The sequence below is a fragment of the Salvelinus namaycush genome, chromosome 1 (genome assembly GCF_016432855.1).
Source record: "Salvelinus namaycush isolate Seneca chromosome 1, SaNama_1.0, whole genome shotgun sequence".
Lineage (NCBI taxonomy): Eukaryota > Metazoa > Chordata > Actinopteri > Salmoniformes > Salmonidae > Salvelinus > Salvelinus namaycush.
The window spans coordinates 53,722,069-53,744,621 of NC_052307.1; the positions used below are offsets into that span (position 1 = coordinate 53,722,069).

Genomic DNA, 22,553 nt, shown 5'->3' on the forward strand with positions numbered 1-22,553 from the left:
CCAATTTGCTTACCGCCCCAATAGATCCACAGACAACGCAATCGCAACCACACTGCACACTGCCCTAACCCATCTGGACAAGAGGAATACCTATGTGAGAATGCTGTTCATCGACTACAGCTCAGCATTTAACACCATAGTACCCTCCAAACTCGTCATCAAGCTCGAGACCCTGGGTCTCGACCCCGCCCTGTGCAACTGGGTACTGGACTTCCTGACGGGCCGCCCCCAGGTGGTGAGGGTAGGTAACAACATCTCCACCCCGCTGATCCTCAACACTGGGGCCCCACAAGGGTGCGTTCTGAGCCCTCTCCTGTAATCCCTGTTCACCCACGACTGCGTGGCCATGCACGCCTCCAACTCAATCATCAAGTTTGCGGACGACACTACAGTGGTAGGCTTGATTACCAACAACGACGAGACGGCCTACAGGGAGGAGGTGAGGGCCCTCGGAGTGTGGTGTCAGGAAAATAACCTCACACTCAACGTCAACAAAACAAAGGAGATGATTGTGGACTTCAGGAAACAGCAGAGGGAGCACCCCCCTCGACGGGACAGTAGTGGAGAGGGTAGTAAGTTTTAAGTTCCTCGGCGTACACATCACGGACAAACTGAATTGGTTCACCCACACAGACAGCGTTGTGAAGAAGGCTCAGCAGCGCCTCTCTTCAACCTCAGGAGGCTGAAGAAATTCGGCTTGTCACCAAAAGCACTCACAAACTTCTACAGATGCACAATCGAGAGCATACTGTCGGGCTGTATCACCGCCTGGTACGGCAACTGCTCCGCCCACAACCGTAAGGCTCTCCAGAGGGTAGTGAGGTCTGCACAACGCATCACTGGGGCAAACTACCTGCCCTCCAGGACACCTACACCACCCGATGTCACAGGAAGGCCATAAAGATCATCAAGGACAACAACCACCCGAGCCACTGCCTGTTCACCCCGCTATCATCCAGAAGGCGAGGTCAGTACAGGTGCATCAAAGCAGGGACCGAGAGACTGAAAAACAGCTTCTATCTCAAGGCCATCAGACTGTTAAACAGCCACCACTAACATCGAGTGGCTGCTGCCAACATACTGACTCAACTCCAGCTCACTTTAATAATGGAATTGATGGAAATTGATAAAAAATGTATCACTAGCCACTTTAAACAATGCCACTTAATATAATGTATATGTATATACTGTACTCAATACCATCTACTGCATCTTGCCTATGCCGTTCTGTACCATCACTCATTCATATATCTTTATGTACATATTCTTTATCCCTTTACACTTGTGTGTATAAGGTAGTAGTTGTGGAATTGTTAGGTCAGATTACTCGTTACTCGTTATTACTGCATTGTCGGAACTAGAAGCACAAGCATTTCGCTACACTCGCATTAACATCTGCTAACCATGTGTATGTGACAAATAAAATGTGATTTGATTTGAACTTGTTCTCAACTAGCCTACCTGGTTAAATAAAGGTGGGAAAAAAATTATTTAAAAAACATGACCAAAACTTTTACAAGGACTGCTGCAGTGGTCTAGGGCACTGCATCGCAGCGCTAGCTGCGCCACCAGAGACTCTGGGTTCGCGCCCAGGCTCTGTCGCAGCCGGCCGCGACCGGGAGGTCCGTGGGGCGACGCACAATTGGCCTAGCGTCGTCCGGGTTAGGGAGGGTTTGGCCGGTAGGGATATCCTTGTCTCATTGCGCACCAGCGACTCCTGTGGCGGGCCGGGCGCAGTGCGCGCTAACCAAGGGAGCCAGGTGCACGGTGTTTTCTCCGACACATTGGTGCGGCTGGCTTCCGGGTTGGAGGCGCGCTGTGTTAAGAAGCAGTGCGGCTTGGTTGGGTTGTGTTTCGGAGGACGCATGGCTTTCGACCTTCGTCTCTCCCGAGCCCGTACGGGAGTTGACAAGATAGTAATTACTAGCAATTGGATACTACGATAATTGGGGAGAGTTAAGGGGGTAAAAAAATAAAATAAAAAACTTTACAAGGATCACACTGCATTGGTCTTGGGATGAATGCTCTGACTGTAGTTAATATACCATACCTGCACTTGAGTAGGGAGAGGCTGCATAGGAAAAAACAAAAGAACAGAGACTTCACTTTTCACCACACGATTCATCCGACGTGCTTCAAATCACTCCAAGAATATTTTTAATATCTTCAAAATCGATTTCCCACGAAACGGCAGATAAACGCCCCTTGAGAAGTGCCCTGCTCAGAAGAGACACACAGACACTTCAAATGTATCAAATCAGTTAAGACACAACACACGTTCCTTCTGACCCGCCTCTCGTGATCTTTACAGCCTTCACTTTACCCAGTACTCTCCACCAGTGTGGATAACTCAAATGGTTTATTCAAAATCGGTACTCTGCTCAGCAGCTCCTCATTAACAACCCGTACTCCTGCTAGATACGAAGGGTCATTATCATCACTGTACACTACTTTGGTCCGTTTTCCATTATTTTGGACAATAAGCAAATTCTCCTTGATTCTAACGCCATTTTATTCAGAATTCACTTCATCATCCGCTTCCGCTATCTTTCATTCGTCGTTTTGGTCCTGTTTTCAAGCGGAAACGTCAAGCGGATGCCTTACATTTACATCCGGTGGAATATCTGTCTCGTTCTATCTGTGCGTTTAAGCTACCCAGCGTTATAAAAAAACAGAAGAAGAAAATTGACAACGTCATTGAACAAATATGGCGGCATCGTTAGTGCGTTTTGTTCGAGGAGGTTTTAGCAGGACTTTGAGTCGTAAGTACATTTCGAGCATTAACTATGCACTAACATGCTGTCTTCATTTATAGTTAATGTGCGTGATAACGCATTTATATTGTTGTTAAGATCGCGCTATCTGTAGTCAGCCAGTTCTCACTTGACCTTCCGTCAAATTGGCTAGCAAGTCAGTGGTTATGTTCCAGGTCGGGATTTTAGTTGTCACACTGCGCATCTAGAGGCTTACTAAACAGCACGTACGACTTAAACAGACGACCTGAAACGCACATTGTCATGTCAATTTATAACTTGACACTAACAGGCATGTATGCTTATAATACACTATATATACAAAGGTATGTGGACACTCCTTCAAATTTGTGGATTTGGCTATTTCGGCCACAGCCCTTGCTGACAGGTGTATAAAATCGAACACACAGCCATGCAATCATCATATGCAAACATTGACAGTAGGATGGCCTTACTGAAGAGCTCAGTGACTTTCAACGTGGCACTGTTGTCTGTAAATCAAATGTCTGCCCTGCTAGAGCTGTCCCGGTCAACTGGAAGTGTTGTTATTGTGAAGTGGGAACTTCTAGGAGCAACAACGGCTCAGCCGTGAAGTGGCAGGCCGCACAAGCTCACAGAACTGGACCACTGAGTGCTCTAGTGTGTAAAAATCGTCTGTCCAACTGCCTCTGGAGGCAATGTCAGCACAAGAACTGTTCATCTGGAGCTTCATGAAATGGGTTTCCATGGCTGAGCAGCCACACACAAGCCTAAGATCACCTTGCGCAATGCCAAGTGTTGTCTGGAGTGGTGTAAAGCTCACCGCCATTGGACTCTGGAATAGTGGAAACGCGTTCTCTGGAGTGATGAATCGTGCTTTACCATCTGGCAGTCCAATGGACGAATCTGGGTTTGGTGGAAGCCAGGAGAACACTACCTACCCGAATGCATAGTGCCAACTGTAAAGTTTGGTGGATGAGGAATAATTTAGAAGAAAAAGAAACGCACAACTATTTAGGCGAGGTGCTGGCTAGCGGAGTAGAAAACTTGAAAATAAAGGAGAGCCGCACACTCTAGGAGCTCAGATGCAAAAATATTTAATTTACCAACGTTTCGACAGGCAAGCTGTCTTCATCAGGGTACAATCACAGACACTGCGGGATGACTCGTTTATATATATATAGTGTCAAGACACACAGGTGTCTAATCATGGCCAAGAGTGGCCTAATATCATTGGTTAATTTCTCAAATATTAAAATGGCATAGAAAGAGCAGCATACAATAAATACAGATGGATAGCATACGATCATAGACTCACTTAAGACCACACAAGCCTACAAACAACCACAATGGCAAAGTCACAACAATCACAAGAATGGCTTCAGATCAAAGTCCACGTTGAGACCGAAGGGAGCAAGGGTCTTTAAGTTAAAGATCCAAGCAGCCTCTCGTTTTAACAATAAATTATCAAGGTCATCCCCTCTCCTAGGGAGGGTGACATGTTCGATGCCAATATAACGCAGAGACGAAATCGAGTGGCCTGCCTCCAAAAAGTGGGCCGCAACTGGGTAGGTCAAGTTTTGGCACCTAATGGTGCTACGATGCTCTGAGATACGTACTTTTAATTCACGCTTTGTTTTACCCACAATTTTTACCACAAGGACAAGTTATAAGAAAATAACTGCCTTAGTGGAGCACGTAATAACACCTTTGATTGGGATCGATTTCCCTGTTTGTGGGTGTTTGAAGGATCTGCATTTATAAGTGCCATTGCATTGAGCACAGCCATTACACTTATAATTTCCATCCAGTAGGGGCACAAATAGACGTTGTTCAGGAATATCTATATTGTCTGGGGCTGTTTTTCATGGTTCGGGCTAGGCCCCTTAGTTCCAGTGAAGGGAAATCTTAACGCTGCAGCATACGACATTCTAGATGATTCGGTACTCCCAGCTTTGGGAAGGCCCTTTCCTGTTTCAGCATGACAATGTCCCTGTGAACAAAGCGAGGTCCATAAATAAATGGTTTGTCGAGTTCGGTGTGGAAGTACTTGACTGGCCTGCACAGAGCCCTGACCTCAACCCTATCGAACACCTTTGGGCTGAATTGGAACGCTGACTGCGAGCAATGCCCGACCTCACTAATGCTCTTGTGGCTGAATGAAAGCAAGTCCCCACAGAAATGTTCCAACATCTAGTGGAAAGCCTTCCCAGAAGAGTGGAAGCTGTTATAGCAGAAAATGGGGGACCAGCTCCATATTACTGCCTATTATTTTGGAGGCGTTCGACGAGCAGGTGTCCATAAACTTTTGGTCATGTAATGTATCTATTAGCTAGCTATGACCTTGTTATGACAGTGTTATGTAGCCATAACTGAGTCAAGTAATGTGAAAGTGTTAGTCACTTAGCCGCTAGTTAGCCAGCAGTCAACTAGCTCAGAGGAGCGGACCATGCTGGTAATCCAACCCGTTTTAACGTTAGTTAGACATTGAGTACGTAATGTTATTTTATGTTACAGTTGCCAATCGAAGCCCATGTCTCATGCAAGCGAGATCCGAGACTACTGAAACAAAACGTGAGTATACCAGTGTCTAGTAGAATTCACCCAGCCCGTGGCATTTGTCTTTATGGTGCACATTGTAGATAATCATCATCAGTATGTTGAACCCGCAAAGTCCTAGTCCATCCCCAATGTACCGGTAGTATAATTCTCTAACCATTTAGGTTTAAATGCAGTCAGTGATCTTTGCAACACTGAATACAATAGATGATTGAGTGCAACAATAATTGTATTGCCTCATCCTTTAAAAAAAATCTATTTCATGTGCCTATCTCTGTGTAGCCACTGTTAGACCCAAGGATGCGGTCACCCATACCCAACTTGCAGTTTTTGGAGAATATGTTGCTGAAATGCTTCCTAAATATGTGCAGCAAGTCCAGGTAAGATAATGTAATTGCACCAACTGCTATAATGAATGGTCAGCTTTAACACAAAGACAGCCACACAATTATACAATGTTGAGCAACCCTTAAGGGAAACTATGCTATAAATCCTAAATGCATATGGTGCATCTCAAACATGGGGAACATACACATAAGGTTAGAAAGGAGCCCACACTTGGGAATTAAGCTGGCAACCGGAAGGTTTCTTGTATCAAATCCTAGATTTGAAATCCATTGTGCCCTTGAGCAAGGCACTTGACACCTCACAACAACAAGTCCCCGGGTGCCCAGTGTGGCAGCCCCCGCACCTCTCCAAAACCTGTGTGTATGTGTATATTTCAGAGGGGTTGGGTTAAAAGCGGTTAATTTCGTTTGGACCTTGACCACTAAAGTCATTTTAATCTTTATTTACCTAAAAAAGCTTGCCGTTTGGTATAGCTAATTGAATGTCATTTTGAAGCCATATGAGCTTCACAAGGATGCATGTTATATCTTCAGGTGACGTGTTACAATGAGTTGGAGGTGATGATCCATCCTGACGGGGTCATCCCTGTGTTGACCTTTCTGAGAGACCACAGCAACGCTCAGTTCCGAAACATGATTGACCTTACTGCAGTTGACATTCCCACTCGCCAGAATCGCTTTGAGGTACTATTTCGTCCATACCCCCAGGCTGCTGTTCCAATAGTATACCTCTCTCTTCATGACAGTGCTTTGTTATTTTTGTGGTTATTAACGTGTGTTCAGACACAAACTTAGAATTGAACCAGATTGCTTCGAGGAACCCTGATCTAATCAGAGGTGACGTTTTTATGTCTAAGTCTGTTTTCTTTGGCGAATAGATTGTGTACAACCTGCTCTCCCTGCGCTACAACTCCCGGATCCGTTTGAAGACCTACACCGACGAGCTCACCCCAGTAGACTCCTCTGTGTCTGTCCACAACGCAGCCAACTGGTACGAGAGGGAGGTAAGCCTGACAGTTACATCGTAAGAATGCTTTGCTTGAAGGATTCTAAGATTTCAATGTAACATTTTTGTGTTGGCAGCTCAGGATTTATATTTTGCCTGCCAAAGGCAAATTCTAATGAAAGGATAGGTTTGCCAAGCTAGCAGTGATTTACCAAAGTTACCGGTAATTAACAAGTGATCTATGGCAATCTATTTTAACTTTGGTAATTTATACATTTGAAAAATATATATTAATATAGTATACATTTTTTACATCTGTCTATTTTCTCCAAGATTTTCTAGTGGAGACATGATATGGTTCAAGAGAAAATATCCTAATTAATGGAAAAAAAGCATCTGATCAACAAAGGCATTATTTTCAATTAACTCTGCAACTTTTCCAATTGACTTTTTTCACAACTGCCACCAGTTTGGTGACAAAAGATGAATAACAAAGACATATTGACATAGTAAAATAAATGTGTGTGTGTGGGGGGGATATAAAGGATAATTCATGCTGAAACCCATATAGTCGACGTCAGAAGTTTACATACACTTAGGTTGAAGTCATTAAAACTCATTTTTCAACCACTCCACAAATTTCTTGTTCCCAAACTATAGTTTTGGAAAGTCGGTTAGGACATCTACTTTCTGTCATTTTTCACAAGTCATTTTTCCTACAATTGTTTACAGACAGATTATTTCACAAATGTTTCACTGTATCACAATTCCAGTGGGTCAGAAGTTTACATACACTAAGTTGACTGTGCCTGTAAATAGCTTGGAAAATTCCAGAAAATTATGTCATGGCTTTAGAAGCTTTTGATTGGCTAATTGACATCATTGGAGTCAGTTGGAGGTGTACCTGTGGATGTATTTCAAGGCCTACCTTCAAACTCAGTGCCTCTTTGCTTGACATCATGGGAAAATCAAAAGAAATCAGCCAACACCTCAGAATAGAAATTGTAGACCTCCGCAAGTCTGGTTCATCCTTGGGAGCAATTTCCAAACGCCTGAAGGTACCTCATTCATCTGTACAAACAATAGTACGCAAGTATAAACACCATGGGACCACGCAGCCGCCACACCGCTCAGGAAGGAGACGCGTTCTGTCTCCTAGAGATGAACGTACTTTGGTGCGAAATGTGCAAATCAATCCCAGAACAGCAAAGGACATTGTGAAGATGCTGGAGGAAACGGGTACAAAAGTATCTGTATCCACAGTAAAACGAGTCCTATATCGACATAACCTGAAAGGCCGCTCAGCAAGGAAAAAGCCACTGCTCCAAAACCGCCATAAAATAGCCAGACTACGGTTTGCAACTGCATATGGGGACAAAGATCATACTTTTTGGAGAAATGTCCTCTGGTCTGTTGAAACAAAAATAGAACTGTTTGGCCATAATGACCATTGTTATGTTTGGAGGAAAAGGGGGGAGGCTTGCAAGTCAAAGAACACCATCCCGACCCTGAAGCACGGGGGTGGCAGCATCACGTTGTGGGGGCGCCTTGCTGCAGGAGGGACTGGTGCATTTCACAAAATAGATGGTTTCATGAGGATGGAAAATTATGTGGATATATTGAAGCAACATCTCAAGAAATCAGTCAGGAAGTTAAAGCTCGGTCGCAAATGGGTCTTCCAAATGGACAATGACCCCAAGCATACTTCCAAAGTTGTGGCAAAATGGCTTAAGGTCAAGGTATTGGAGTGGCCATCATAAAGCCCTGACCTCAATCCTATAGAACATTTGTGGGCAGAACTGAAAAAGCGTGTGCGAGCAAGGAGGCCTACAAACCTGACTGTTACACCAGCTCTGTCAGGAGGAATGGGCCAACATTCACCCAATTTATTGTGGGAAGCTTGTGGAACATTTGACCCAAGTTAAACAATTTAAAGGCAATGCTACCAAATACTAATTGAGTGTATGTAAACTTCTGACCCACTGGGAATGTGATGAAAGAAATAAAAGCTGAAATAAATAGTTCTCTCTATTATTCTGACATTTCACATTCTTAAAATAAAGTGGTGATCCTAACTGACCTAAGACATTTAATTCAAGTAAAAATTCCCTGTCAGTAATTGTGAAACTGAGTTTAAATGTATTTGGTTAAGGTGTATGTAAACTTCTGACTTCAACTGTATATTAAACAACAATGATATTCACTAAATTGATGGTTTATATTTAGGATAATGTTTTACAGCTTTGTCATTCGATTTTTTTATTTAACAATATGTTTTGATTATTTTATATGTTATAAGTCCACACAGGGCCAGAGATCTACAGACACCTGGATAATCTGAAGTACCCAAAAAGGCCATTTAATGTCACAAAAATAAAAACTTGAATGTTACCAAAATTCTGGTAGTTTACTGGTAAACTTAGAAGGTTTTCGGTAATATACACTCCCTTTCCAATACTATGAAAGTATATGTTTTGTGCTTGTGTCATTAGGTGTGGGACATGTATGGAGTTTTCTTCGCCAACCACCCTGACCTGAGACGTATTCTGACAGATTATGGGTTTGAGGGGCATCCATTTAGGAAGGACTTCCCACTGTCTGGATTTGTGGAGGTAAGGTCAGATAAGAATGCTGAGAAATGTCCCATGTAGTGCACATACATTAAAGGCCAAATTATAACCTAATCCTATCCTAAGATCTGTACATGTGACTTCACAATACTGAAGTATTGTATCTACCACGGGAGGCTGGTGGTACCTTAATTGGGGAGGACGGGCTCGTGGTAATGGCTGAATGAGTGGAATGGTATCAAACGTAAGGATTCCATAGGGTTGATGCCATTTCCATTCGCTCTGTTCCAGCTATTATTATGAGCCGTCCTCCCCTCATCAGCCTCCACTGGTACCTACCATGTTGTTCATTCTGTTCATCTGGTACATCTCAGGTGCGTTATGATGATGAGGTGAAGCGTGTGGTGGCAGAGCCTGTGGAGCTCTCACAGGAGTTTCGTAAGTTTGACCTGAACAGCCCATGGGAGGTGTTCCCAGCCCACCGTGAGGCCAAGGCACCTGAGCTGCCAGCTGGGGATAAGCCAGCTGACAAGTAACCATCTACCCCAGAGATAAAATCCCCACACCTATATTTAATATTTCCGTACTGTTGATGGACTCATGTCCCACTTGAGCCCACTCAAGTATTTATGTAAATAAAAACAAAAGGTAAACATTTGTTTGTGTTGATATTTTTTCAGTAGTTGGATGTGCTGAATAGTGATTACATTTTGACTGTATGTTTAAACTGTAGCACTAGTACAAGCACATTTTATTGGTCACATACACGTGATTAGCGGGTGTAGCGAAATGCTTGTGCTTCTAGCTCTGACAGTGCAGTAATATATTACACATATACACACCTAAGTAGGAATAAATTAAGACTATATATATGGACGAGCGATGTCAGAGCAGAAGTGACTAAGATACAGTAGAATCATGGTGGTAACTCAGACCTTAACTGCCTTACCATAGCAGACCAAAAGAGGGCACTGTGTGCATGTTAAAAAGCAGTTCTGTGGCAGTGTGATACCATGGTGCAGGTTATATTGTGACATTTTTAGATTTATACTCAAGACCACATATGCTGTACATGTTTAAATATTATTATTGGATCAAAATGATTTGTATAGCTGAATATTATTGAGGTCGATCTATGTCTCGAGTCGATTAGCATCATGCTGATATAAGCTCTCCCTATGGGCATGGTCAAGTTCACTGACAGATGTGCCTTCTACCAATAAGAGCACAGAAAAATAAACACAAACTTTTATTTATTCTGCTTCACATGTTCCTAAGCATCCATTGTATAAGAAATATTTTGAACATCTCAAGGAGCCAACAAGAAGCTGACTGTACTAACACATGGGTTGAATGTACCCAGGGCAAAATGTTATTTCGTTTACAATCATTCCTTTGTAAGGACAAAGATATAAGCACAAGTCACCAACATACCACTTACAACAAAGTTATTTACCAAAAATCACATATGGATAGAAATACGGTCTCATCACAAAGATCTGCAAAGCTGTTAGACGATTATTCTCCATGACAGCATGCATGAAATTATAAGTCAAAATATTCTGTAAGACTCAATTCCAAAAATCATAATGCTTGTTATCTCTCTGGAAATTGATCTCACTGAGCTCTATGAAATAATACTTTTGGTGGGTTCATTACTCCCTCACAAGTTATCATGCTAGTGGTTTTTAAATCTAATTAAAGCTGTTATACAAATTTGGTCCACTCAACTCAAGAGGACTATTTCCTATTGCAGTCCATGCACAGAATGATTGAAATTGAACTACAAAGCAAATGCTAAACTAATTTTCGCATACAAATTGAAAAATTATACATCAGTTTTAAATATTTTTCAAATCGCTGTATCGAAAAAGTCATTCCACCCTCAAAGTACAAAAGTTGCCACAATTAGGGAGTCAAGAGTGTGACGAAGGATGCTCTCCAAAAGTAGGTTGTGTAAGGGCAGCACCACAGGAGTGAGTATATGCCTGACGAGAATATGCCTGACTCAACGCAGTCACAGGCAGGTTAGTGTTTTTTCTTCATGAATCTTGTTCTGGAGGCAGCAATGCAGAGTGGTCACTAGCTGGCACAGCCAGAAAGTCATAAAATCTGATTTTAAACATAACCTTAACTACACAGCTAAACATAATGCCTAGCCCTAACCTTAAATTAAGACCAGAAATACAGTTTTGACTTTGCAGCTGGCCCATCTAGGGCAAATGACTCAGTTCTGCCTCCAGGGCAAGATTCATGACAATAAACATCAACCTGCTATTCACATAGTAGATGACTATTAACTGGGAGACTAACTATTACTGAAATACTGTCTCATTATTCATTGTGTCACATTTTGTGTTTATGCCTTTTGATAAGACGCTAATTCAAAAGGAACACTACCCAGAGATGGTGTAGAGAACCCAATAGGCCCACAACACTGATGTGGAGAATCAAAATACAGTATTTGCAGGAGCGTAAAACGAACATTACAATTGGACTATATGCTATTTTCATATGTTGTTTAAATGACCTCTCAAACCGAGACTGTAATTTTCTGAAGTCTGGCACAATTTGAACAGCATTTTTCTCTCTTGGGGTGTGTTAATTAAACCGGCACGATTATCATAAGGGATGATATAGGCAATTCAATTTTCTCCACAGCGTTGACCATCTGAGGAAACGAATTCAACTCTACTAAGTTAGAAATGAAATTATGAGTCTGGTGCCCCGAGGTCCAAAACTAGCATGTGCTCTGTGAGAATGTGCTCAGACTTCAAGCTACAACCAGGGTGAGTATGGTGTCTGTCTTTGTCCAATGGACAGCCCTGCAGGGTAAAGGGACATTTTATTCTAAAGGTTGGTCATGCTTTTTGGTTCAAAATTTCATTTTATTTCATTGTGGTCAGACGCTGGCCTTAGCAGAAACTCACTCTAAAATGAAGGAAAAATACTCATTTTGACACAAAACAAGTGTCCCCATTATTTGACCATGCCTTTCAAGACATTTGATAAAGGTATGTTAAAAATCCAGATAAGTAAGTATTAACTGAGACATCATATCCTGAAAATATCAGAAATGCTAGCAAGTAGTAACATCTTCATTCAATTCAAGACTCCAAGTTGGAGTTTGACAAAGTAAACCCATTGAAAGAATTAGCTGGACATAGAATAATTGAGTGTAGTACGTCCACAGCCAACTGTGTTCTTGACACTGTCCCTTATGGCTTCCGGCTCTGCTGTTGCTGCTGATTGGTGGGTGGTTTTTGGAGTTCTGGATAGACCAGGAATCCAGTGAAGGTAATATACTTGGCATGGTTGCTGTATGCTCCAAAGCCATCGCGCTGGTGGCTATAAAGCCAGACGATATCACCACGGCGCAGAGACAGCATCAGACTCTGGCTCTGCAGAGCCTTTTCAGTGTCACTGTCATCATAGATCATGGCCTGCACCTCCAGGTGGTTCTTCATCAGCTTGACTGACAGTGTTTTGTGGGGAAGCTTGCCAGCATTGAAGGAGAAGAAGTAGGCTCCTGGAATACGGCAGGTGAATACACCTTCGGTGACGTTAAAGTCAGTGCCAATGTTGACAAAGTCTGTGTCAAAGGCGATAGGACGGTGCTCTGGGAAGCCCTGGTCCACCCCTACGATGCTCTGAGTGCGGCCAACAGAGAAAGCTGACCTCTGGTCCTCCTCTTCATCCTCTACCTCCTCTCTCTTCTCTACGTTGTCCCTTTCTCCTAGCCCATCTTGGTCTGTTAGGGTGTGGTCATTGGCAGTCGCCTCGTTTCCATACATACGAGTTGGGTCCTCGTGCTTGGGGTCTTGGAAGGTGTAGGTGTCAGGGTAGATTAGGTAGCCGTTAAAGGTGGTGTAGTGACCTGTGTTGCTGTAGATGGCATAGCGGGGATCACCGTGAAGGCGGAGCCAGACTGTGTCACCAAAGTCCAGCTGCAGCATGGCGCTTTGGCTCTGCACCTTACGCTCTTCTCCCGCATTCTCATCATACACAATGGCCTGCACTTCATTCCTGTTCTTCATTAGCATGACTGACAGGTCACGACGTGGGAATTTCCCCACTGTGAAAGAGAAGTAGTATGCTCCGGGGATGCGGCAGCGGAACATGCCTGCCTTTGGATCAAAGTCCCCACCGATGTTAACATACTCCTTGTCAAAGGTCACCACCATCTTTGGTCCACCCTCCATGCTGCTGGTGCGTGCCACTGAGAAGGCAGACCGCAGTTCTGCATCCTCAGGCAGGCGAGCAAAGGCCCACATGCAGGTTACCTGACACATCAGGCCAATCAGGAGACTGCTAGCTGGTATCGTCATCTTCCTGTTGGGAAAAAAGATTGTTCCAGTTAATTACACAACAAAGTCAGGCGCTTAATCTCAATATAATACACAACAGGTATACTCTACTCTGAATTGACTGTATGTCAACAATCGAATAGCTCAAGGCTTTGCCAGCTCAGTTCCGAAGTCAAATCAGAAACAAGTGATTGTTATTAGTGATTCCGTACCACCTGGATCCATTGAGGATTTAACCTTCTCTGAGACACTAGCTTTGAAAATATGTTTACCCCAAACAGAAGCAGCATTAATCCGTTCCTAATTATCATAGGCTTTCGTTTTACTCAGCTAATGAAGGAACAAAAAAGATAGGCAGGAATATTTGCCCTCCGCTGCCCGAGGTGCCAAACCAACTGGAGAAAACACACATTCTGCTTCACTCGAAGTCATCCGTTTACTCAACATCAAATATATCATGACTTAATTCTCTCCTGTCTCATCACTATATTGAACCCAATATCTTTGTAAATGTGATAGTGCTTTGACAAAAGAGCTTGCTCAGAAACACGCCAGCAATCAACAGCAATCATCGAAAGGAATTAAGCTGCTGTCCCGAACCTTCTTTTATAATTGCATCTTTGTAAATGTTTTAACATTCTCTATGTGCAAGTTATTATAGTTAGTGAGCATAATTATGTCCACCATTTAGAGGCTTGATCCCAAATACAAAGTCACACTAATCGGACTGTCCTTTTTTTTATTGAAGGTAAACAAAGTCTGGTCTAGCAGGTCCTATCATAGTTAAATAAAGGTTAAATACAAATAAATAAAATATAATGTGTCAAATGTCTGTGTGTGCTGCAATAAATATTGATTTTTAGAATCAATGCGGGAAGATTTCACTATCATTGTCATTTCCTAGTACTAATTTGTCCCTATCTTCGGTGAGGTTCAAAACATATATTTGTCTAATGAGATGCTGCTGATGCAATACACATTCATCTTCATTAGTGAAGCCACAACAGAAGCGGCCCTGTCAGAAGGAGTTTCAGGCAATGTCTTAAGTTTACTTTACCAACATACAGTAGGTTATTCCATGGGGAGTCTGAAAATTTCAAACAGTAAAGGAATTAAACAGAAGAAAAAAATTATCCCATGGGATTGATATTACTATTTATAAACAGCACTTGGGCTGATATGAACACAATACACATAGTTCTTGTCCTTGCGGGGACTGAACTCATCGATTCCGCATGTGATTTCCTGCTGCTCGGGAAGGAAGACTAGATTTGTGTCTTGGGGGTGTGGTTCGATGTGGGTGTGTTATGTTTGCTGTGTTATGTTTGCTATATCGTACCCTGACAGTTATTGTTGTTTGTCCCTCTTGAGTCACGGTCGCAACAATTCTCCCTCAAAATAGTTTGAATTAATCTATGATAAATCAATAATTTTGGACGTTTTGTTCTTACAACTTTCTCACCATCTATTACCGGGGTGTGCGTCTGTCTGGCAGTGTTTCACAGCAAACCACGTTACAAAATAGGTTGAGGCAGAAAACAAGATGCTTGCGAATGGATTTTGAATTTTGGAATATTGACAAGTTGCAGTTGGGATGCTCAGCGTCTCAATTCTCATTTTGCCCAAAACAGTGGCAGACTCAATGATCACTATCAAACACATCTGCAAGTGGCCACTCGATAAAGGGTTTATGAGCCAATGGTGTTCTTTCAACATAACATTGGTGACATGTTGTTTTATTTAAACAAGTCAGAGGCGCTGCATAATTTTGGCAGGTCTATCTCACTGTCTGTAGGTTCTGCCGTACAATTGGATAGAGCACAATCAGTGCAGCTGGTTCTCCGTGCATGACAAATCTCCCTAGGCGTTACCATCCTGTGTTAGTGGGCAAATGGTCATGATCGAAATCTCTTGTGAAATATCCAATGGAAGTAGGAATGTAACAGCTGTTGCCAATCTCAGTTTTGGAAGATACTGACTTTATGATAAAAAGTATACTATACACATTGTATGTAGTACAGTTTTACACTGAATGATATCGATGCAACATAAGCCGTTTTCAACTAGAGAAATATTTTTGTTGGGTTCAGCTGCTCTTTAAGGACTGTGAGTGTCACGTTCCTGACCTGTTTTCTGTTGTTTTGTATGTGTTTAGTTGGTCAGGGCGTGAGTTGGGGTGGGTAGTCTATGTTATGTGTTTTCTATGTTGGGATAATGTGTGGCCTGGTATGGTTCTCAATTAGAGGCAGGTGTTTGTCGTTTCCTCTGATTGAGAACCATATTAAGGTAGGAGGTTCTCACTGTTTGTTTGTGGGTGATTGTTCCTGTGTCAGTGTATACCACATGGGACTGTTTCGTTTGTTCGTTCGTTTTAGGTAGTCTGTTCCTGTTCGTGCGTTCTTCGTCTATATGTAAGTTCGTTTGTTTCAGGTCTGTTGCCTTCGTTTATTGTTTTGTAGTTTGTTCTAGTGTTTTCGTGTTTCGTCTGTCATTTAAATAAATCGTTATGTATTCATCACCCGCTGCGCCTTGGTCTGTTCATGCACCACAAGACGAACGTAACAGTGAGGCTATCGATGAACGACAGTTCTAGTATTGTATGACAGCAGCCTCAAGTATTTGCTGCATTCTGCATTTGACCCACCTGCTGCAAAGAAGTTGCTCATTTCTTTATGGTTGATGCAGAGTGACATGTTGAAACATGCTCCATGAGCGCATCGTCCCTGTTTCCATCCAAAGACGAATAAATCGCTAGTGAATAAATTTACATGGCAAGCCTTTGATGCTGACTGAGGGCTGAGTCTTGCCCTTACAGTGAATGTGACATTGTCTGTGTAGATATTCATCACATCTTCAATTACATTGGAGGAATTTACAATTATATATTTTTCTATTCAACCAAATATGAACAGAATACATAATCACTTTTATTTTGGATGTTGATAGCTTGTTTGTAATAATTTAATATTCTGACATCTATTTTGAGTGTGTGCATGTGTGCATGTTTTTTTTAGGGACACTGTGAAATAACTAGGCCTACGGGAGTCCAAAATAAGTTAGAGAGAGCAGCATTTCCTCACTTTAATGCTGTTGGTGAAAAGCATTCCACCACGCTGAGCCATCTGCTAGAGGTGATAACAAACAAATGCTCAGAAATGAATAAGTCCCAATGGTGGCCAAATAGTCTCATCCCTGGAGTGTGGATGGATCCAAAAGTGGGCCTAGGTTGTGGAATGTTAATTTAGATAAGTGCAATAGGTAGACTCTCAGTTAAGGTATAATACTTGAACGTAAATATTAGCCTATCGTACATTTGCAATGAAATTAATCCATTTCTGGAAGTATATTCTCATAGTATACTCAAGTAAAATGTCACATACTATACAACAAATATAATATGTCATATGTGCAACATACTGTACAGTGCATTCGGAAAGTATTCAGACCCCTTGACTTTTTCCATATGTTGTTACGTTACTGCCTTATTCTATAATGTATAAAAAAAAAAAAAACTCCTCGCCAATCTACACACAATACCCCTTTAATAGCAAAGTGAAAACAGCTTATTCGAAATATATACACCTTATTTACATAAGTATTCAGACCCTTTGCTATGAGACTTGAAATTGAGCTCAGGTGCATCCTGTTTCCATTGATCATCCTTGAGATGTTTCTACAAATTGATTGGAGTCCACCTGCAGTAAATTCAATTGATTGGACATAATTTGGAAAGGCACACACCTGTCTATATATGGTCCCACAGTTGACAGTGCATGTCAGAGCAAAAACCAAGCCATGAGTTCGAAGGAATTGTCCCTAGAGCTCCGAGACAGGATTGTGTTGAGGCACAGATCTGGGGAAGGGTATGAAAACATTTCTGCAGCATTGAAGGTCCCCAAGAACACAGTGGCCTCCATCATTCTTAAATGGAAGAATTTTGGAACCACCAAGGCTCTTCCTAGAGCTGGCCTCCCGGCCAAACTGAGCAATTGGGGTAGAAGGGCCTTGGTCAGGCCGGTGACCAAGATCCCGATGGTCACTCTGACAGAGCTCCAGAGTTCCTCTGTGGAAATGGGAGAAACTTCCAGATGGACAACAATCTCTGCAGCACTCCACCAATCAGGGCTTTATGGTAGAGTGGCCAGACGGAAGCCACTCCGCTTGGAGTTTGCCAAAAGGCACCTAAAGACTCTCAGACTATGAGAAACAAGATTCTTTGGTCTGATGAAACCAAGACTGAACTCTTTGGCCTGAATGCCAAGCGTCACGTCTGGAGGAAACCTGGTACCATCCCTACGGTGAAGCATGGTGGTGGCAGCATCATGCCGTGGGGATGTTTTTCAGCGGCAGGCACTGGGAGACTAGTCAGGATCGAGGGAAAGATGAACGAAGCAAAGTACAGAGAGACCCTTGATGAAAACCTGCTCCAGAGCACTCAGGACCTCAGACTGGGGTGAAGGTTCACCTTCCAACAGGACAACAACGACCCAAAGCACACAGCCAAGACAACGCAGGAGTGGCTTCGGGACAAGTCTCTGAATGTCCTTGAACCCGATCAAACATCTCTGGAGAGTCCTGATAATAGCTGTGCAGCGATGCTCCCCATCCATTCTGACAGAACTTGAGAGGATCTGCAAAGAAGAATGGAAAAAACTCCCCAAATACAGGTGTGCCAAGCTTGTAGCGCCATACCCAAGAAGACTCGAGACTGTAATCGCTGCCAAAGGTGCTTCAACAAAGTACTGAGTAAAGGGTCTCAGTACTTATGTAAATAGGATATTTCAGTTTATTTTTTATTTTTAAATATTTGCTAACATTTCTCAAAAACAGTTTTTGCTTTGTCATTATGGGGTATTGTGTGTAGATTGATGAGAAGAAGAAAAAAACAATTTCATCCAGTTTAGAATAAGGCTGTAACGTAACAAAATGTGGAAAAAGTGAAAGGGTCTGAATACTTCCCGAATGCACTGTATAGTATATTTTGCTGAGATCAGATGTGGTTCGATGGGTTTACTGCTACTTCTTTCTGAGGCAGAGGCTACTACTTTTAAGTGTTCATATAGTGGTGGTCCTATGACATTTTTCTTTCCCCTTTTCTATCCCTCTGTGGATTCTGTGGATGAAAACAATACACAGAGGGCCATTGTTCCTGGGTGAGGACATAACCCCCACATCTGCTAGGGTCAAAATGAAAGAAGCACTTGTCACTACCATGTACAGTTTCATATGTCTCCACAGCTTTTCAGACATGGATATCAGATGTATTTTCTGTGTCCCTATAAAGTGTGTACATGTTTTAATACAGTACAGTGCATGTCATCTTTACAGTTCCAAGGTTTGCAAGCAGAATTGCACACAAAAGATCCATTGTGCTCAAGAACAAATATTTCCATAGCTCCCAATAATACCTTGAGTTAAACCCACCCACCGGAAGCACAGTTGGAAACGCTTTGTCTGCTGAATCTTGTATGCAGGGAGACAGGATTACAAAAACCTCAAAATGTGGCATTGACCCACAAAAACATGTAATCAAGCACAAACTAATTTGCGAAAGCACATAACCGTGGCAATAGCACTGCTGTCAAGGGTAAACATCAACAGCTTTGAAAATGATGCCCTGATAATTAGGTTTGCAATAACCCAGCATACCCAACAGCAATCCGGGTGTTATTTATATAGGATTATGTTAATCAGACATCATCATGTTGCTACAGCATATTTCAGGTTCATGTTATATGATACACAGGGTTTAAATGAAACACACAGCAACACAGTGGAATCATATCCAGTGCCCTTTTCAGTTGCTTCTCATGTTTTGGTTTGTTTTCAAACCCACCATGGGTCTATTTTGAAATATGAGAAGTGGCTTCAATTATTTATTCCTATTTTTCTTCTGTACTTATTATTTCAATTTACAATATATACTGCACAGAGGACAATAATGAAAATCAACAGAGAGAAAACAAGTTAAAAGCTTACATTTTCATAGTAACTAAAATGAGACTTATGTACGAAATGTGTTTTTACATGTTCAAAGAACATCATTGCCACACACCTAAAGGTAATGAGAGGCACTCTCAAGCGAGCCACTCAATCTTTGTCATAGGCATAATGTGGTGAAATAGTCCCCTCTCTCCCATATGATCAGCCTCTGAACATGACCTGCTCAAACCTAATTCCAGGATAATAGCATCCCTCTTTTAGCTACCTGTGGTAATTAATGTAATCATACATGACAATGAGGTGTACCGCCACTATGCCATAGTTACAACCCTGTAGGCACCAGACACATGGCTGATACCATAGCCTTATCATCCTGTCGTTGATCTGTGAACAATAGATAATTTGCTTAGTTGGCGCATTTATCAAAGGAGATGTGCATACATTAGCTTAAATTTACAATAACATGTCACGTTAAGTGTTGGCTGTAGATTTTCCTCTCAATAAACTCACCACCCTTCTCTCTGCATTTCCAAAATGTCAATTTCTGCTTAGCATCACCTACTTCTGCTTTGAATAAGGATGTTTTTTTAAATTATCTTTGCACCATTGACATTGGGGATCACATTGATCTTTTTTTCCGACAGTGCATCCCCATGGTTAAGACAATTTGAGTACATCTGCCCCTGAGTGTGGATGCATATCAAAGTGCAGACTTCAGTCAGAGGACCCTGGTATCTGAGATGATATGAAGGGTCCCTGCCGCTTCTGTCCCTTTTATTAGTCACATCCTCGCCAGATGTCATTTCACTGCTCAAGTGGAGCCTTAACACGAGGCAGGGATCTGTCACCATCTGGGATCATTGGCTCAAACGAGAGAAAAGGGGTAGGAGAGAGAGAACCAGCAACAGGGGGAAATGAGAGCAAAGAGCTTTTTAAAATGTCAGGCTTGAGAAGGAATCTGTATCTGTGAAACTATTTTGTACTATTTGACGTTTTGCGCATACCACCATGATTAAAAAACGGAGAGGAAAAGCTTTCCCTGGACTGGCCCTTGATGCACAGTCCCATCGTTTATAATGTGACAGCAGTAACGACCCAGAAGCACAAAGACACAGTCCATTAACAGCGAAGCGCGGTTTGTGTTCGTTCTACACCCTTCCAACAGCAGCAAGACACCTGGCGAGAATCTCACATATTAATTGTGTGAAGAGAAGAGAGGCTCCCTGAGAAGTTGACTTGACAGCTCCCCAAACGAGTCCATAGATGGACTGGCTTCAAATGGGTCTCAAAATTTGCAGGGCAGAGGCAGACTCACAGCAAGGAGTATCAAACACAGCCACTGTTTGGGGACTGCAGGGACCTCTTCACAACCACTGCCCATGGGACAAAGTATGAAACTGACAGGCCATCTTCTCTCTTTCCTTGATGAACATGGCATGGGTACTCATTATACATGATACTCCCATCAGCCCTATCATCAAATCCAATTATATTGGTCGTGTACACATCAATCAATGCAATTAAACACAATTATCCTTCCAGATCCCTATATCCTACAGTATCATAAACCTCTGCAGTAGGGCAAGATTAGTTGCATTGGAACATTTTTAAATTAGGAAGATTTAATATTACTGTAGTAATAAAAAATAAAATACCATCATGACATTGATATTCCCTCTGTGTGATTTTTTTTTTAGGTTAACGGTCTTGTTTTGTATTGTAAACTTTTGTGGTTCAAAGCAGAGATCTAGATAGTTAGCTATAGTGACAACTCTGCTGAATATGTGTATGACTGAGCCTGTAATCCTCCCACTCACATTTTGAAGAAAAAAATGAAAACATCAACTCCCTCTAACTAGGACACCTGCCTGACCGAGTTTGCATTTGTCTCCATGTTCCTTCCTGCTTTTATGTACCAATTGGAATTGGTTAAGATTAAAGCCCCCTCTGTGTTTTATCATCTCCTTTCTTCTCTATACCTCCCACTGCTGTTGACAGATCAACCTGAACCTGGGATTGGGTGGGAGATGATGGAGGTGCTTTTCTTTGTTAGCGTTCTCCATGTATTGTAGATTAATTAAGCAATAAGGCACAAGGGGGTGTGGTATATGGCCAATATACCAGTGCTAAGGGCTGTTCTTAAGCACGACGCAACGCAGAGTGCCTGGATACAGCCCTTAGCCACGGTATATTGGCAATATACCACAAACCCTCGAGGTGCCCTATTGCTATTATAAACAATGTAATTAGAGCAGTAAAAATACATGTTTTGTTATACCCGTGGTATACGGTCTGATATAACATGGCTGTCAGCCAAACAGAATTCAGGGCTCGAACCACCCAGTTTATAATATTCTATATACCATGCCCACGCATCCTCCTGCAAGATGTTATTACCTTCTTCTGGTCTATGCATTGGAAACACTCAAAAATGAACAAAGGAAGAGAAATTGAGAGTACAGCAGGAGATGTACATAAGCAGAGAGCATTGTATCCGGAGTCAACTAATAAACCACAATCTCAAGCCTACAGCAATCCTCTCACCTCCCTGAGATAAAGAGTGGTACATGATAGATTAAATGATACATTCCTATATACTCAGCAGTGTTTGGCACCCCGTCCGGATTCCATATTGATGTTGCTGTAGATCGGTGCAGACAAACAATGCATGTTGCTTAGACGCGACAGGACTGTAAAATGCACAACATCTACTCCATGCAAGAGACAAAAAAGTAACCCCCTCTATACTGCAGTAACCCTTCATTCAAGGTGTCCTTACCTCTGTGTAGGAGGAGACTGTGCTGTAGGAGAGGAATGCTCAAAGTTCTTCAAAAGGGCTCTGCACCAGGAAGCGTTCACTGTCTTTGTGTGTATCAACCTGCTGCTGCTGTCTGTGAGGCTGTGTAAGCAGCACACACACATACACACACACACTGGAGGATATGAGAGTGATAAAGGGGCTCCTCATCTGATCAGGGAGACTCTGGAAGTGCAGAGCACTCCTCTACTAAGGCATTTTCTGCAGTGGGGTGACACAAGGGGGTATTGGAAAAGGTGAGGGGATTTTTGATGTGATGTCTTAGCGTGATGTTCCATGTATCTCAAATAGATAATGGGTTTACAGAATGTGTCTATATTTTTTAATTGGA

The 22,553-nt window shown here is 42.3% G+C and overlaps 2 protein-coding genes across 2 annotated transcripts; one reads left to right on the forward strand and one right to left on the reverse strand.

The window, feature by feature from the left end:
* Positions 1-2,631: 2,631 nt before the first annotated feature.
* Positions 2,632-9,811, forward strand: LOC120045702 (NADH dehydrogenase [ubiquinone] iron-sulfur protein 3, mitochondrial-like). The gene is made up of 7 exons (XM_038990648.1): positions 2,632-2,762; positions 5,250-5,306; positions 5,574-5,671; positions 6,173-6,322; positions 6,517-6,642; positions 9,077-9,196; positions 9,529-9,811. Exons 1-7 carry the CDS (start codon positions 2,708-2,710, stop codon positions 9,688-9,690), a joined length of 768 nt encoding a protein of 255 aa, XP_038846576.1. The 5' UTR covers positions 2,632-2,707; the 3' UTR covers positions 9,691-9,811.
* A 579-nt stretch (positions 9,812-10,390) lies between these two features.
* On the reverse strand, positions 10,391-22,237 carry c1qtnf4 (C1q and TNF related 4). Its single transcript, XM_038990658.1, has 2 exons — positions 22,184-22,237; positions 10,391-13,486 (listed from the first exon to the last, which is right to left on the reverse strand). The coding sequence occupies exon 2, from the start codon at positions 13,480-13,482 to the stop codon at positions 12,373-12,375; it is 1,110 nt and encodes a 369-aa protein (XP_038846586.1). The 5' UTR covers positions 13,483-13,486; positions 22,184-22,237; the 3' UTR covers positions 10,391-12,372.
* Between the last annotated feature and the right edge of the window lie 316 nt (positions 22,238-22,553).